General features: G+C 42.1%; 1 protein-coding gene across 1 annotated transcript in view; it reads right to left on the bottom strand.

The window, feature by feature from the left end:
• alpk1 (alpha-kinase 1) overlaps window positions 1-16,497 on the bottom strand; it is a 75,178-nt gene that overhangs the window by 37,241 nt on the left and 21,440 nt on the right. The window contains exons 3-4 of the mRNA XM_078412507.1: window positions 9,268-9,466; window positions 900-959 (exon numbers count right to left, since the gene is read on the bottom strand). Of these exons, the coding sequence (XP_078268633.1) occupies window positions 900-959; window positions 9,268-9,466 (259 nt within the window). The remainder of the gene's footprint in view (window positions 1-899; window positions 960-9,267; window positions 9,467-16,497) is intronic.

Below are 16,497 nucleotides of genomic sequence, written 5' to 3'. Positions count from 1 at the left end.
AGAAACATACAGTGGAGCAAGAAGTGCCAGAGGGCTTGCCTGTGGTTACATGGTCACAAGTGAAGCCCTGCTTGATAATGCAAGGGAAGAGGGCTGGGGTGGTGGTGGACATTGGTGAGATGTGGAGAATGACAGAGCTTGGAAAGTCACCTCCACATGTAAATTGTAATTACATGTAATTAATTGTGTGCGTGAAAATAAAAATCCTCAGTACCATGCATAATAAAAAAAAGCCTCAAGATAATGAACAAAATCCATTGGTACCTGTTAAGGTGAGATTTCTGATCTAGGAAATCAAACAAAATCAAGGAATTAAGGCTTGCTTTGGGAAGTTTTAGTTTATAGAGATACAGCACGGGAACAGGCCCTTCGGCCCACCGAGTCCACACCGACCAGCGATCCCCGCACAATAACACCATCCTACACACAGTAGGGACAATTTACACTTACGCCAAGCCAATTAACCTACAAACCTGCACGTCTTTGGAGTGTGGGAGGAAACCGAAGGTCTCGGAGAAAACCCACGCAGGTCACGGGGAGAACGTACAAACTCCGTAGTCGGGATTGAACCCGGGTATCCGCTGCTGCAAGTGCTGTAAGGCAGCAGCTCTACCGCTGCACCATCGTGCAGTTGGAGGTAAGAATCTAATAACGTATGCTCTCTGAAAACTGAGATGATCATTTGGTCCAACATCAGACTAATTGCTGTATTGGTAAATAAAGGCAGTAAGGAGCTTTATTGTTTTCCTGTTCTATTTACAGTATGCCTGTTTGCAATTATTTTTTGGAATTATTTATAATTTATCTATACATTCCTAAAACTAAAACGTCAAAACAATTAATTATGTATGTCTGTCGAAAGCAGACGTAAGATATTTCATATAAAGGGTATCACTAACCTGTTGCCCCATAATTATTGATCAGGCTGCTCAGGATATATTCGGCTTTCAGAAGTTTACCTGTCAATAATTTTGGGGAAAAAAATGACATTTATTTATGAAGAAATAACATTGCAAGTATTTTTTTTTGCAAAAAATCACCCCTGCAGACAATAGTATTGAGAAAATGAACAGAGCTGGTGTGTAAGATGGTGGCAGAGTCATGCAGCAATGTAGTGCAATGTTGTGGGAGGTCATGTCACTGCCTCAGAGTTTCAGTCACGCGAGCTTGCTCCCGACCTCCGATGCTGTCTGTATGGAGTCAAGTCAAGTCAAGTCAAGTTTATTTGTCACATACACATACACGATGTGCAGTGAAATGAAAGTGGCAATGCCTGCGGATTGTGCACAAAAAAGAATTACAGTTACAGCATATAAATAAAGTTAATAAGTTACTATAGTGTAGACAAAAATTTAGTCTCTGGAGTTATAAAAGTTGACAGTCCTGATGGCCTGTGGGAAGAAACTCCGTCTCATCCTCTCCGTTTTCACAGCGTGACAGCGGAGGCGTTTGCCTGACCGTAGCATCTGGAACAGTCCCTCATAATTTTGCTGGCTCTGGATCTGCACCTCCTGATGTATAGGTCCTGCAGGGGGACGAGTGTAGTTCCCATGGTGCGTTCTGCCGAACGCACTACTCTCTGCAGGGCCATCCTGTCCTGGGCAGAGATGTTCCCAAACCAGACTGTAATGTTGTCGGACAGGATGCTTTCTACAGCCCCAGAGTAGAAGCAATGAAGAATCCTCAGAGACACTCTGAATTTCCTCAGCTGTCTAAGGTGGTAAAGACGCTGCTTTGCCTTACCCACCAGTGCAGCAATGTGCGTTTGCATGATCATGTATGTGGGTGCTTCCAGTTTACTCTCACATCCCAAAGACATGTTAATTGGCCGGTGAATCGGCTACTCAGAATTGCCTCCAATGTAATTAAGTCGCAGGAGATTCAGGATTGATTTGATAGGCATGTGATAGAAAACACGTCACAGAGAAATAAGTGAGGCAATGGAACTGCCTTGACCTGGCTTAGCCTTGCTGGGCCAAATGGTCTTCTAAATCAGAAGAAATAATAATATGATTACAATATGAGGCACCAAATATGATGAATATGATATGTAGGTGCCTTAAATCTAGATTACAGAACCCTGCAAGCCCTTTCAAGATCAGCTATCTCAACATAAATCAATAGACCTGGAAATATTACTGTTCATTGCAATGGATTATGTAATATATTTAAGGTCCACGTTATTTGATTATCTCTTTTTACTTTGGGCATTATATTATTCTACTATCAAAGGTTTTCTGCTTTATTGTAGCTCAAAGGTGGTCTTGGATAGGTCACAGTTTAAGAATAAGGGGTAGGCCATTTAGGACTGAGACGAGGAAAAACTTTTTCACATAGAGAGTTGTGAATCCGTGGAATTCTCTGCCACAGAAGGCAGTGGAGGCCAATTCACTGGATGTTTTCAAGAGAGAGTTGGATACAGCTCTTAGGACTAACGGAATCAAGGGATATGGGGAGAAAGCAGGAACGGGTTACTGATTCTGGATGATCAGCCATGATCATATTGAATGGCGGTGCTGGTTCAAAGGGTGGAATGGCCGACTCCTGTACCTATTTTCTATGTTTCTATGATTCTGTGTCAGGAGTAGATCCACAACCCAACACCTATAATCCAGGTGGACTTTCCAATCAGTGCTGAGGGAGTGCTGCGGAGGTGCAGCCTTTTGGAAGAAATGTTGAACCAAAACTTGTCCGTCTCTCTTGGCACTCTTCTGAAGAACAGCAGGGAAGTTTTTCCTGCCCAGTAACTATTTTTCATTTAACCTCGGATCTTAACCAGTTGACCTGCTCATTTGCCTCCTTGTTATTTAAGGGTTCTTGCAGAATTGAAATAGACTGCTGTGTTTATAACATCACAGGAGTCAAGAGTCAAGAGTGTTTTATTGTCATATGTCCCAGATAGAAAAATGAAATTCTTACTTGCAGCAGCACAACAGAATATGTAAACATAGTATGTGTAAGAAGGAAATGCAGACGCTGGTTTCTCTGGAAAGAAGGAATGGGTGACGTTTCGGGTCAAGACCCTTCTTCAGACCTTCTCTCCAGAGATGCTGCCTGTCCCGCTGAGTTACTCCAGATTTTTATGTAAACATAGTGCACGGTAAACAATATAATAAACGAGAAAAAAAAGTTCAGTGGGTGTATATATATACATACTAACATATACACATATTATATAGAAGGTAGACACAAAAAGATGGAGTAATCAGCGGGACAGGCAGCATCTCTGGAGAGAAGGAATGGGCGACATTTTGGGTCGAGAGTCTGAAGTAGGGTCTCGACTCGAATCACCCATTCCTTCTCTCCAGAGATGCTGCCTGTCCCGCTGAGTTACTCCAGCTTTTTGTGTCTATCTTCAGTTTAATCCGGTATCTGCAGTTCCTTTCTAAATATATTATCTATATATATATATATAGTCAGTCTGAGGGACAAAAAGATGGAGTAACTCAGTGGGACAGGCAGCATCTCTGGAGAGAAGAAATGGGCGACATTTTGGGTCGAGAGTCTGAAGAAGGGTCTCGACCCGAAACGTCACCCATTCCTTCTCTCCCGAGATGCTGCCTGACCTGCTGAGTTACTCCAGCATTTAGTGAATAAATCGATTTGTACCAGCATCTGCAGTTATTTTCTTATACTATATATATATATATATATATATATATACACACACATATATATATATATATATATATACATATACACACACGCACACATGCAAACATACGTACACATAAAAACCAAACAATAATCGTGCAATAATAACAAGAATAGTCTATGTAGTTCAGAGCTTATTTGAAGGTTGTAGTGTTTAACAGCCTAAAGGCCGTTTCTGAACCTGAATGTTAGTTTTCAGGCCCGTGCACCTTCTTTCTAATGGCAGAAGTGAAATGAGTGTGTGGCCTGGGTGTTGTAGCTCCCTAATGATGCTGGCTGCCTGCTTGAGGCAGCGATTCCACGACAACAGTGCTTCATTGCTTTAAAAGCATGCTGAAAGGTTTTATATTGCTTTAAAATTATAATCTTATGTGTTTAATAATACACAACACCTTGGCATATAGAAATGTTCCAGAGTCCTTCACACATTAAGTTACTTTTGAAGTGTGGATTTTTGTTATAAAGATAAACTGCCTCTAGTTTTCTCCACATTACCTGTCTAAGAAAGGAACTGACACTAGTCCACAAAATTACACCAGATTGTTCTGTACCCAGCCACTTAGAAATGTAAACGTGCCCCAGTCTCTCCTTCCCTGCAGCTTCCTATTTTTACAGTGCTGTGGCTCTCAAAGGATTAGGATCTGATCAATTGAATGAAGTAGGTGAGGCTTGTTAGCTCAGTGTCAGTGTGCTTTGTTCAAGACCCATTCCAGTGAATTGAGAATAAAATCTAGACTGGTACTCTAAACTGAATCTCGGGTGCAAAGGAGGCAGGGTGCATTTCAATGGTTGAATGGTTCTGTGTTATCATATGTACCGAGGTACAGTGAAATTCCTTTTCTGCATACAGTTCCGTAAACTATTACTCATTTCGATTCTCCAGTATGCGTAGGATTCGCAGGAATGGTTGCAAGTCAGGAGGAAATGGTCCAGAGGAAGCCTGTAGTCTGTGTCGGCTTGAGATGGCATTTGACCCATCCATTGACTCGACCACTTGGGAGGAGTGAGGTAATGTGGGAAGACATTCCAATCTTAGATACATTCTCCCCAAGACTGCTTTCACTTCTCCAGGCTGTTGAGAGTTAAATCCACAGAAATGAATTGCGGTCTTGTAGCTCTGTGTGTGCTCAGAGGTTTAAGACACCCGCATAAGTGTGCAAGTTCAGAAGTACGGAATTCCAGAGCAGCTGATTGCCAGGAATTTTCTGGCCGGCTTGGACACTTATTGGGTTCAAACATGGAGGACAAACTTCGACCAACTTCCCAGCACGAACAATAAACCTGTGCAAAATTAGACCTGGTGCACGTTCAATGGATAGGAATTGCTGTGAAGGAGACATGTGATTTCTAGGTAAATTTGAATGTTTAAACCTACATGAGTTAATTTAATTATTTAAAGTAGGATTTTTATCAGCTGAGCTGGCAAGTTGGCAAATAGCTAATGGAGTTTAATGCTGATATATGTGAGGTGTTGCATTTTGGAAAGTCAAACAAGGGCAGGGCATTCACAGTGAATGGTCGGGCCCTGGGGAGTGTTGTGGTGCAGAGGGAGCTAGGACTGCAGGCACAGAGTTTCCTGAAAGTGGCGTCACACGTAGACAAGGAGGTAAAGAATGTTCTTGCTACATCAGTCAGAGTGTTGTGTATAGAAATTGGGACATTATGTTACAGTTGCACAAGATGTTGGTGAGGCTGCATTTGGAGCGTTGTGTTCAGGTTTGGTCTCTGCTATAGGAAGGATGTCATTAAGCTGGAAAGATTTATGAGGAACTTGTGAAAACTCAAGGCCTGAGCCTTGGGGCAAGGCATATAAAATTATGAGGAGAATCAATAGGGTTAATGCATGGTCTTTTACTCAAGATAGCGGAATCAAGGCACAAAGAACATAGGTTGAAGATGAGAGGGGCAAGATTTAATAGGAACCGAGGGCCAACTTTTTCACTTAGAGGCTATCAGAAACAAGCTGTCAGAGGACATAGTTGAAGCAAGTATTATAACAGCATTTAAAAGACACTTGGAAAGATACATGGACACGTTAGAGGCAGGAAACACGTTCCCAGTGTTGGGGGAGTCCAGAACCAGGGGCCACAGATTAAGAATAAGGGGTTGGCCATTTTGAACAGAGATGAGGAAAAACTTTTTCAGTCAGAGAGTTGTAAATCTGTGGAATTCACTGCCTCAGAAGGCAGTGGAGGCCAATTCTCTGAATGCATTCAAGAGAGAGCTAGATAGAGCTCTTAAGGATAGCGGAGTCAGGGGGTATGGGGAGAAGGCAAGAACGGGGTACTGATTGAGAATGATCAGCCATGATCACATTGAATGGTGGTGCTGGCTCGAAGGGCCGAATGGCCTACTCCTGCACCTATTGTCTATTGATAGGAAAGGTTTAGATGAATATAGGCCGAGCGCAGGAAAATGGGACTAAGATGTGTCACCTTGGTTGGAATGGACGAGTTGGGCCAAAGGGCCTGTTACCATGCTATATGAATCTATGACAGAGACATACACAAAATTGCAGGGCACTAGGCGTTATCTGCATGGACTTTAGTAAGGCATTTGACAATGTCCAGCATGGTAGACTGGACGAGAAAATTAAGGCACATGGAATCCAAGGCAAGCTGTCTAATTGAATCCATATTTAGCTTGGCGATAGGACGCAGATGGTAAGGTGATAAAGAATGTTTGTCTGATCGGAGCTCTGTGACTCGTGGTGTACCGCGGGTATCAATGCCAGGACCTTTGCTGCTGGTGATATTCACTATATTACTGATTTGGGTGTGAATGTATGGTATATGATGGGAAAATCTGACATGGGCTACATGAAAATTAGTGATGAAGAAGATGTCTCCAATGGCTCTTACCAACTTCAACAGCTGCAGCATAGAAAGTTTCCAACGTGATGAATCCCAGCCTTATTTGGCAGCATCTCTTCCCAATACCAGAAGAAATTACAGAAACCTGTGGAAGTATCCCCTTCCACCACACAAACCAACCTCTCCTGACTGCATCTACGCTCCACGCTGTGCAAGAAATCAACTGACATAATCAAGGACCATTGAAACTGCAGTCTTTACCTCTTCTTCCACCTCCCACCCCCCACCCATCACGGAAAAAGTTTAAAACACAGCCACCAGATTCAAAAACAGCTTCTTCCCTGCTGTCATCAGCTAAGGATTTACTTCTGATCTCCCAATGTACCTCATTGTGGCCCTTGCACATTTTTAAAGATCAGTACTTTCTCTGAACTTTATTGTTATATTGCTGTAAACACTACATTCTACACTCTGGTATTTTTCTCGTTGCATTGCCTGTTGTACTTTAGTATGACGGGATTGGACTCATGTCTAGTATGATTTGACTGGATAGCATGCAAACAAAGTTTTTTTCATTATCTTAGTATGTGACAGAAATAAACTAATACCGATACTAATATTAAGATTACCTAAGGGTGCAGCAGGATATAGATCCTGCCATTGCCTTATACAAGACGTGGATACAATTGGAAAGTTGGGTGGTGTGTTGGCAGATGGAATTTAACCCGGATAAGTGTGAAGTGAAGCACATTTAGGAAGTCAAATAGGCGTAGAATATAGTAAAAGGTAGGGCACAAATAAGTGTCGATCAACAAAGAGCCTGAGAGATCCAAGTGCACAATTCCATGCGTAAGGCCTCATGGGATAGGGTAGTGAAGATGGCATCTGCCTATCCAATACTCCCTCGCCTGTGTTCACCTATCACCTGCCACACTTTGTCTCTTCCAGTTTTCCTCTTACATCCCCCCCCCCTCACCCACCCCCACCCCAACCCCTACCTCCCTCCTCCCCCAAATCAGCCTGAATAAAGTGTCCAGACTTGAAATGTCACCGATCCATGCACTCCATGGATGCTGCCTGACCCACTGAGTTACTCGAGCACTTTGGGTCTTAGTTTTAGTAAACCGGAATCTGTAGTTCCTGAGATTCACCAGAATGTTGTCTGGTTGGAATTCCTTAGTTATGGTGAGAGATTGGAAAGGCTGTGCTTGTCTTCCCTTGAGTGATGGAAACTGCAGGGTGATCTGACAGTAATATATTAGATTACAAGAGGCATACATAGGTAGGGAATCAAAATCTTCTCACGATCGTTACGGTTTCAAAAGCAAGAGGCGGTAATTTTAAGATGGAGGTAAGAGTATCAAAGGGTTTTGAGGGAAAAGTAATTTTCTTCCACACACAGAGTGTGGTTAATTTTAAGAGGAGGTGGTGTATTTGAATCAATTACTATATTGACGTGGCATTTGGACAGGGAGGATGAATAGGGCATAGAAGGCAAAAACCATAATAAAGGAAAATGGGATTCATGTAGATGTGCAAAATGATCGTGGTTGTGGTGACCAAAGGTCCCGTTCCTGTGCTGTACAACTCTGTGACCCTTTGACAGCCAGTCCAGAGATTGGACAGAGAGTCCAGAGACTCTCCAGACATGCTGCCTGTCCCGCTGAGTTACTCCAGCTTTTTGTGCCTAGTCCAGTCTTAACAAGCTCTCAAAGCATTTCACACGGATTGACAATGGGAAGGCCTCTGTTGCTCCAATCACCTTGGAGACGGGTTATTTCCAGATATTCCTGTCAAGGCATCCAGTCAAGATAAGAGCAGGCTTAGTGGGTAATCAACCAGTTCATTAGTGATAGGAGCAGAATTAGGCCATTTGGCCCATCGTCTACTCAGCCATTCAATCATGGCTGATCTATCCCTCCCTCCGAACCCCATTCTGCCTTATCCCCATAACACCTGACACCCGTACGAATCAAGAATCTATCTATCTCTGCCTTAAAAATATCCATTGACTTGGCCTCCACAGATAGTGAGCAACTCTGTGGAATTCTCGGCCATTATCTTGATAAATGAGAGTTTGGTATAATCCATTTTTATTCCCCTTGTTTGTCTATCTTTAACTCAAACTGGATGCAGCTTGAATAGGTTCTTTGCGGCGACCTTTCATCGTGTGCTTTAAGTAGGCTTTTACCTAGCTGTAGATCGAACAAAAGCAATCACCAAATTGGGATCAATGTATTTAATAGTGACGTCAGACACTTCTCAGTTTGGTAACGACAACAAAGCAGTGGGGACGTTCTCCAATTCAGGTAACTACAGGAGTGTGCTAAAACATATTGAGTTACTTCAATAGGCCAGCAGTTGCATTGTGTGTTAGTCAAGTGGCCATGCTGAAAAAATAAGTGAATGTGATGAAAGAGATAGGGAAAAAATCTGACAGAAAACTAATCTGTTGTATTAAACTCTTGATCAGAAGTATAGCAATTCAGACATCCCTCGTTTGAAATCGCCAGGGTACATTTATGAGACATCAAAGACACCAATTAGTATTTTCCACACCCATTCACAATCACTCTACCCTTTTAGCTCCAAGCCCTTTTCTTTCGGCGCCTTTGTGCCTCTTCAAAGGGTCAGCAGTGGGTTTGAAAAGATGGCACTATGCTCAGAGGAATGTCATTCTCCCTCTCCCTCTCCCCTCCACATCACAAACAGAACAAAATGTCCTCTTGATTAGTCAAGTACTTGTTAATTGGAGTTTAGCCACGAAAACACTGAGAAAGATCAACAGGAGTGACGTCACCTGAATTTGCAGAGACTCGGGCTTGGCGAATAACCACCTGTGGCGCGATTGGTATTGCCACGCAGCGACTGTGCAAGGCCTTGGCGACCTGCAGCAGTTTGCTGGATGCATCGACCCAGTATAGAAACCTGTCAACCACGAAGACTGTGGCAGCTGCTGAAGCATAGTCACCGACCGAGACAGCGGCTTTCAAAAAGACCTGCGGAGAGAAATTAGTTTAGTTCAGTTTAGTGCGGAAACAGGCCCTTCGGCCCACCGACCTGCGATCCCCGCACACTAACACAAGCCTTCACACACTAGGGACAATTTACACTTATACCAAGTATACAAACCCAAGCCAATTAACCTACAAACCTGTACGTCTTTGGAGTGTGGGAGGAAAACCGAAGATCCCGGAGAAACCCCACGCAGGTCTCGGGGAGAACGTACAAACTCCGTACAGACAAGCACCTGTAGTCGGGATCGAACTCGGGTCTCCGGCGCTGCAAGCGTTGTAAGGCAGCAACTCCTTAAATAACAATTCTCTGCAGTATACATAGTTAGGGTATCTCTGCAGTACAGATACTTAAGGAGAAAAAAAAGACCGGCTGTCATCTCCATTCACACATGAAGCCAAAACAGTCCCCTCTGTCTTTCTAATATATTGCAGTTTAATCTAAATGGCTGGATGAACTGCCTAGATTATATAATAACAAGCCACTCCTCGAAGATGCTTCTAAAGTACAGACATTTCTGGCACAGTTGGAGAAGATTAATGAAGCATGTATTTTATGGAAGACAACAACCTGGGGATGTTCCATCACCAACAACCCCTCCCTCAGCCCTCTGTGAAAATCATAAAATGCATTGCCAATAATTGGAACTGACCAGTTGGAGATGAAAGTTGAATGAAAGTTAAATGCATGGTCGGACGGAACTGCAGATGCTAGTTTAAACTGAAGATAAACACAAAAAACTGGAGTAACTCAGCCGGTCAGACAGCATCTCTGGAGAAAAGGAATAGGTGACGTTTCGAATCTGAAGATTGGTCTCGATCCGAAATGTCACCTATTCCTTTTCTCCAGCTGTCTGACCCGCTGAGTTACTCCAGCTTTTTGTGTCTATCTTTGGTTATATGTATGGTAGCTGATAGTGTAACCCAGGCAATATTGGATGTGTTGCCCCTCACATATCTATTCTTGCTTCTGTTGGGAGATATACTGTGGGTGGCTGATTGAATATTGCTCATGTCACATAGTCATCTAATTGTAATTAATTTATTTGCCAAGTATGTAAACATACAAGGAATTTGATTGTATGCTCCATATGTGAATGTACAGATACACAAGTCCAACCATGCATGCGGGCATAACAGATGATCTAGGCATTAACACTCTACGCCGGTTGCTCAGATTCAAGTAACTCCAAGGACCGGGCCAGTAAGTCTGATGCAATGGCAGAGGACAAATCCAGATAAGGCATGGGTCTGTGCAATCCATTTCAAGAGTGATGAAACTAAGTGAGAAATATATTTAGTATGATATGGCGAAAGATTCAATCATAGTTCAACCTTTCCAGTCATCGTCCGATAAAGGTTTGTTTTTTGAATTAAAAGAAATATATCTTCAAGACTAAAGCTAAAAGTTCACCCTCCAAAATGTGGCTGGTGCAGCACAAACCCATATGTTATCAAGATTAGCAGGCACGGGTTACTGATTGTGGATGATCAGCCATGATCACAATGAATGGCGGTGTGGGCTCGAAGGACCGAATGGCCTCCTCCTGCACCTATTTTCGATGTTTCTATGTCAGGTCAAAAATGTAGTACTTATTGGCCTGGTTTTAGTGACTGCTTTATCCTATGAAGAAAGATGACTTCTACACAGATCTATGTCTTGCCGCCCAGAATCGGGCCTCAGCCAGGGTAGAAGTAAAATTAAACAAAACAATAATCCCAGCGCTCCAGTGTTCCAGCACCATCCAATGCAGAGATATATGGGTGAGACACAACTCCCTGTATGGTCCCATGTGAAACGGTGGCAACAAACACCCAGACAACACATCTCCTGAATCAGGTTCATTGTCTGGACATGGACTGGGTTGGTATCTTTCAACAGGAGGCTCTGAACTGTGGCCTTTCTGGCAATATCTCAATCAGTCATGCTATAGTTATAGTGAATCAACATTTGGAACGGATGAGTGGGGGAACAATGACAATAAGTCAACGCAGCATGACCATGACGATGAGACGGAATGAATGGACCAACGGCTCCAATGACAGATCTTAACCAACCACTAAAAAATAATGTCATAACATGGCAGTCAGTGGGGAAGAATGTGAAGGTGCAACATCATGAAGAGGAAACAAAATAGTTCTCGTCATGTCAGTAATATGACCATCCGATTGACTCCGTATCTGGTTAAGATGTAAGTGTGCCTCAGTGAATACCACTTATTTAACATTTTACACAATGACGTTTTATTTATAGTGGTCTGCACATAGAAAAAGGAGCTAAATTAGCAATTTGTCAGTGTTTATGTTTGGTGGTGTTTCATAAGAAACGGAGTTATCATTGAACAGGAAGGATAATGACTGTAGATTCTGTCATATAATGACAGTAGATACTGTCATATAGAGAATGTTGCTTTGGGGTTATATTTAGGTTACAGAAACATCAGCATTAACCTCTACATGGTAAATGAGGCCACGTAACAGGAATTCCATGCAAAAATGATTTGTTTGAAAGCTATTGTCCAGCTTTGTTTAACAGTGTATAATGTTTCTCACTTGCCACCTCTTTTCCTTTTAAACATTCTCTAATAAAATGTTTAACTGCCCAATCAATGAAATAAAGTCAAAGGCAATTCTAATGCTACACGGGTTAAGAGTTGAAGCAACCATTAAGAAGAATAGTGCAGAATTAGGTGTGAAATTGGCAGTGAAAGATTAACATCCTTATTTGAACGAGGGTTGAAATATACATGCTTTTCTAAATTAGTTAAAAAGCAGACAAACAATACAAGACATAAATAATAATATAATAGCCTTCCAGAATCAGCTGCCTGTGACAAAATTAAACTCCACACAGTAAATACGATACTTGCTTTATATCTGCATTGAATCATTTGGAAATGCGTTGTTCCGACTTTGTTCACTGCGCCCCATGCATGTCCCTTTTAAGCTATTGTGTCAGTGGCAACTCATTCCTCCTTCTTTTGGTCCATGTGAATAACCCCTCTCTTCAAACTACTTTCCACCGCTGGCAGATACCCTTTAGCTCAGTTACGAATTTTAGCTGAGAATTCACGATTGCTGAAAACCTTTCAACATGAATTTTACTCTGTACATGGCCACTGCAAACATCTTATCTACCATCTACATATTGATGAAAGAGATTCTATCGAGGTTAATTGAAAAGGGATTTTATCTAAAGTAATATACCATTCTCTAAAAAACCATAACATTGTTTGATTTGATTTGTTCAAAGAAATTATGTCTGGTTTTGTTTAATTTATCAAATGAACAATGTTTTAAAAATGTTTTACCTTTCTCTGCTGGAGTTGTCGGTATCAGTAAATAGTTGATATTGGCAATTGTTTCTGACTACAATGAAGTTGCTCTCAGTTACAAGAATTGTTTCTCATTCATTTACTTGAATATTAAAATTTAAAATATTCCATATGCGAAATTTTCACATACACTTTTTCCCCAGTGTTATTGCTACTATGTCTGCTGATAAATCATTTTGTTCATTGGTTGAAAATGGTCTATAGTTCATAGAGTACAAAGTAATCGCTCTGAATGCCAACAAAGCAACGAGTAATTTAACTCTTGAAGTGCTGGCAGAGACAATAAACTCCAGATAGACACAAAAAGCTGGAGTAACTCAGTCGAGACCCTTCTTCAGACCCGACCCAAAACGTCACCCATTCCTTCTCTCTAGAGATGCTGCCTGTCCTGCTGAGTTACTCCAGCTTTGTGTGTCTATCTTCAGTTTAAACCAGCATCTGCAGTTCTTTCCTACACAATAGACTCCAGATTGCCTCGGGCTAGAATAGTTGTTTAGAATCATAGAGTCATAGAGTGATATAGTGTGGAAACAGGCCCTTCGGCCCAACTCTGCCCACACCGGCCAACATGACCCAGCTGCACTAGTCCCACCTGCCTACCCTTGCACCATATCCCTCCAAACCTGTCCTATCCTGTTAAGTTTTAGTTAATGTTGTGATATAAGAAACTTGGCATCCACTGACAATAAAATAGAAACTATTAAAAATTAAAAATTAAAACAGTATTACCCCAGCCACCCAAAATTTCAAAATAAAAAATAAAAATTGGAAACATTTTATTCTGCTCTCTTAATATCTCAGTTTATCTTCAATGCCGGCTTTCTCTCAATTGGCAGAACTCTGATCCGAGTCAGAATATTATGAGTTCAAGCCCCACCTCAGATCTGAAGATCTGGAGTAAAATAATTCACGTTGATGTACCTGCTCAATACTAACAGAGTCATTTATTGTTGGAAGACGCTCTAAATTGGAGTCAAATTGCATAAATTTCACATGAAGTTATTTTGAAAGTAATGCACTGTGTACTGCTCTTTATCAGTGTTTATGATAATCAATATCTATCCCTCAGTTAACAAGATCAAGTAAAACAAGATTATCAGGCCATTATCGCATTCCTGTTTGTGGGACCAAAGTGACCAAGTATCACAAAATTAACTACATTTTAAAAAGTTTTGAAAATATTTAATAGCTACAGATTGCTCTGGGTTTAGTTAATTCCATTGGATCTGGAGTAACATACAGGCCAGACTATTGATTGAAAGATATAGAAAATAAACAGAACTTTCGCCCCACCGAGTCCACACCAACCAGTCTGAAGAAGGGTCTCGACCCGAAACGTCACCCATTCCTTCTCTCCCGAGATGCTGCCTGACCTGCTGAGTTACTCCAGCATTTTGTGAATAAATCGATTTGTACCAGCATCTGCAGTTATTTTCTTATACCAACCATTGATCACACTAGTTCCATGTCATCCCATTTCCGCATCCACTCCCTACACACCACGAGCAATTTATAGAGGCCAATTAATCTGAAACCCGCACGTCTTTGGGGTGTAGGAGAAAACCGGAGCATCTGGAGGAAACCATGCAGTCACAGGGAGAGCATACAAACTCCATACAGACAGCACCCTGAGGTTCGGATTGTTCCCAGGACTTTGGTGCTGCGAAACAGCAGCACTACCAGCTAAGTCACCTTGTCACCCAAATTATCCTGGCGGATTTCCCAGTCGGGCACCAGTGAACCAAATGGGACTTTACAATAAGGTCCAGGAGTGGCCAAACAATTCATCCTATCTTTGTCACTGGATGGGGCCCATAAACATTATCAGTTAGAATTTTCTTGAAGGCACATGGAAAGACCCATTTTAAATGTCAATAAATGGCAGATTCACTGAAATAGTTCCTCTTGGGCCTTCACTTTAGATATTCCACTTGACATTAATGGGATCAAATCAAAGGAATTTGAATGAGGAGGGCGCACTTCTAAGTGTTGACAAATATGGGGGAATACCCAGCAAATGCTCCAATTACAGGAAGCCGATTACAAAATGATTAATGTTATATAACTCTGTCTGGAGTGAGTACATATTGCAGGGGTATTATCAGTGAAGTAGCATCTTCTTTAACTGTGCCTCATGCACGGTGAAACACAGTGGTGAAATAGTAAAGTTGCTGCCTTACAGCGTCAGAGACCTGGGTTCGATCCTGACTAAGGGTGATGTTTGTACAGAGTTTGCATGTTCTCCTTGTACATAGGTTTTCCTAGGTTTTCTCCAGGTGCTCCGGCTTCCTCCCACACTCCAAAGATGTACAGGTTTGTAGGTTAATTGGTTTCTGTAAATTTTAAATCGTCCCTCGCGTGTAAGATAGTGCTAGTCTACAGGGTGATCGGGTGTAGAGGGCATGGATTTGGTGGACCGAAGGGCCTGTTTCCATGCTATATCTCTAAAGTCCAAAGTCAGAACATTTATCCCAAAGTGGAAATAACAAAGGTATGAGGCATAGATTTAAGAAGGGAGGGGAACATTTAAAGGAGATGTGAAGGGCGTTTTATTTACACAGAGTTGTGGGTATTCGGAAGGTGCTGTCAGGAGTGGTGGTGGAGGCAGATACAGTAGTGTCAGGAAAGAGGCTTTTAGATAGGCACATGGATATGTAGAAACTGGAGCAATATGGATTGTGAGGGCAGTGAAGATTAGTTTAACCTGGCATCAGGTTTGGCATGGACATTGTGGGACGAAGGGCATATTGCTGTGCTGTACTGTTTAATGTAAAGAAGGCTTCCAGAAGGAATTTTGATGTCATGAGGGAGGCGTCACTGCTCCAGACTAAGAACAGTGGCACGGCTAGTAGAGCTGCTACCTCACAGCTCCAATGACTTGGGTTCAATCCTGATCTCAAGTGCTATCTATAGGGGCCTGGAACAATAACATTTTAACTTTCAGTAGTTTAGCAGGCACATGCACACAATACTGTTACGCTGCTGCAATGGTGAATGTCATTGTTTCGTTGTTGGTACGTAAGGCAATTGAACGTACTTGACTCTTGATTTTCAAATATAAAGAAATGTACCAACACCCATAGACATCAATCAGCAAACCAGCAAAAGTAATTGATGATCTCTTTAAGGAGTGTGGGCAGGCAGTCCTTCATGCAGCTGAATGCCTGGTCAACCTTGCAAGATTAGCGCAGAGTGTAAGCTGGAGCACTGAGATCTGAAGAGGGAGCATCAATTTCAGGTCAGTTTCATATCCTAAACCAGACTGCATTCAGTTCTGTGTACAAAGGAACTGCAGATGCTGGTTTAAACCGAAGATAGACACAAAATGCTGGAGTAACCCAGCTCAGACGTCTGAAGAAGGGTCTCGACACGAAGCGTCACCCATTCCTCCTCTCCAGAGATGCTGCCTGTCTTGCTGAGTTACTACGGCATTTTATGTCTATCTGCATTCAGTTCTGCTAATGATTAAAAGGAAAGATAGCCAGGAATAATAGGACTGAACTGGAGAGGGTGCAGAGGAGATTTGTGAAGTTCTTGCGAGAGCTAAAAAAATGTAGCTGTGAGGACCTTTTGGATAAACCAGGGATGTTTTAGAACGTAGACCATTTCAGCACAGAAACAGGCCCTTCACCCCACAACATCAATGCTGAGCATGATGCCAATCTAAACTAATCTCCTCTG

This window comes from Rhinoraja longicauda, chromosome 1 (genome assembly GCF_053455715.1).
Source record: "Rhinoraja longicauda isolate Sanriku21f chromosome 1, sRhiLon1.1, whole genome shotgun sequence".
Taxonomy (NCBI): domain Eukaryota; kingdom Metazoa; phylum Chordata; class Chondrichthyes; order Rajiformes; family Arhynchobatidae; genus Rhinoraja; species Rhinoraja longicauda.
Note: the sequence above shows the minus strand (reverse complement) of the source record. Positions and strands in the feature narration are given on the sequence as shown.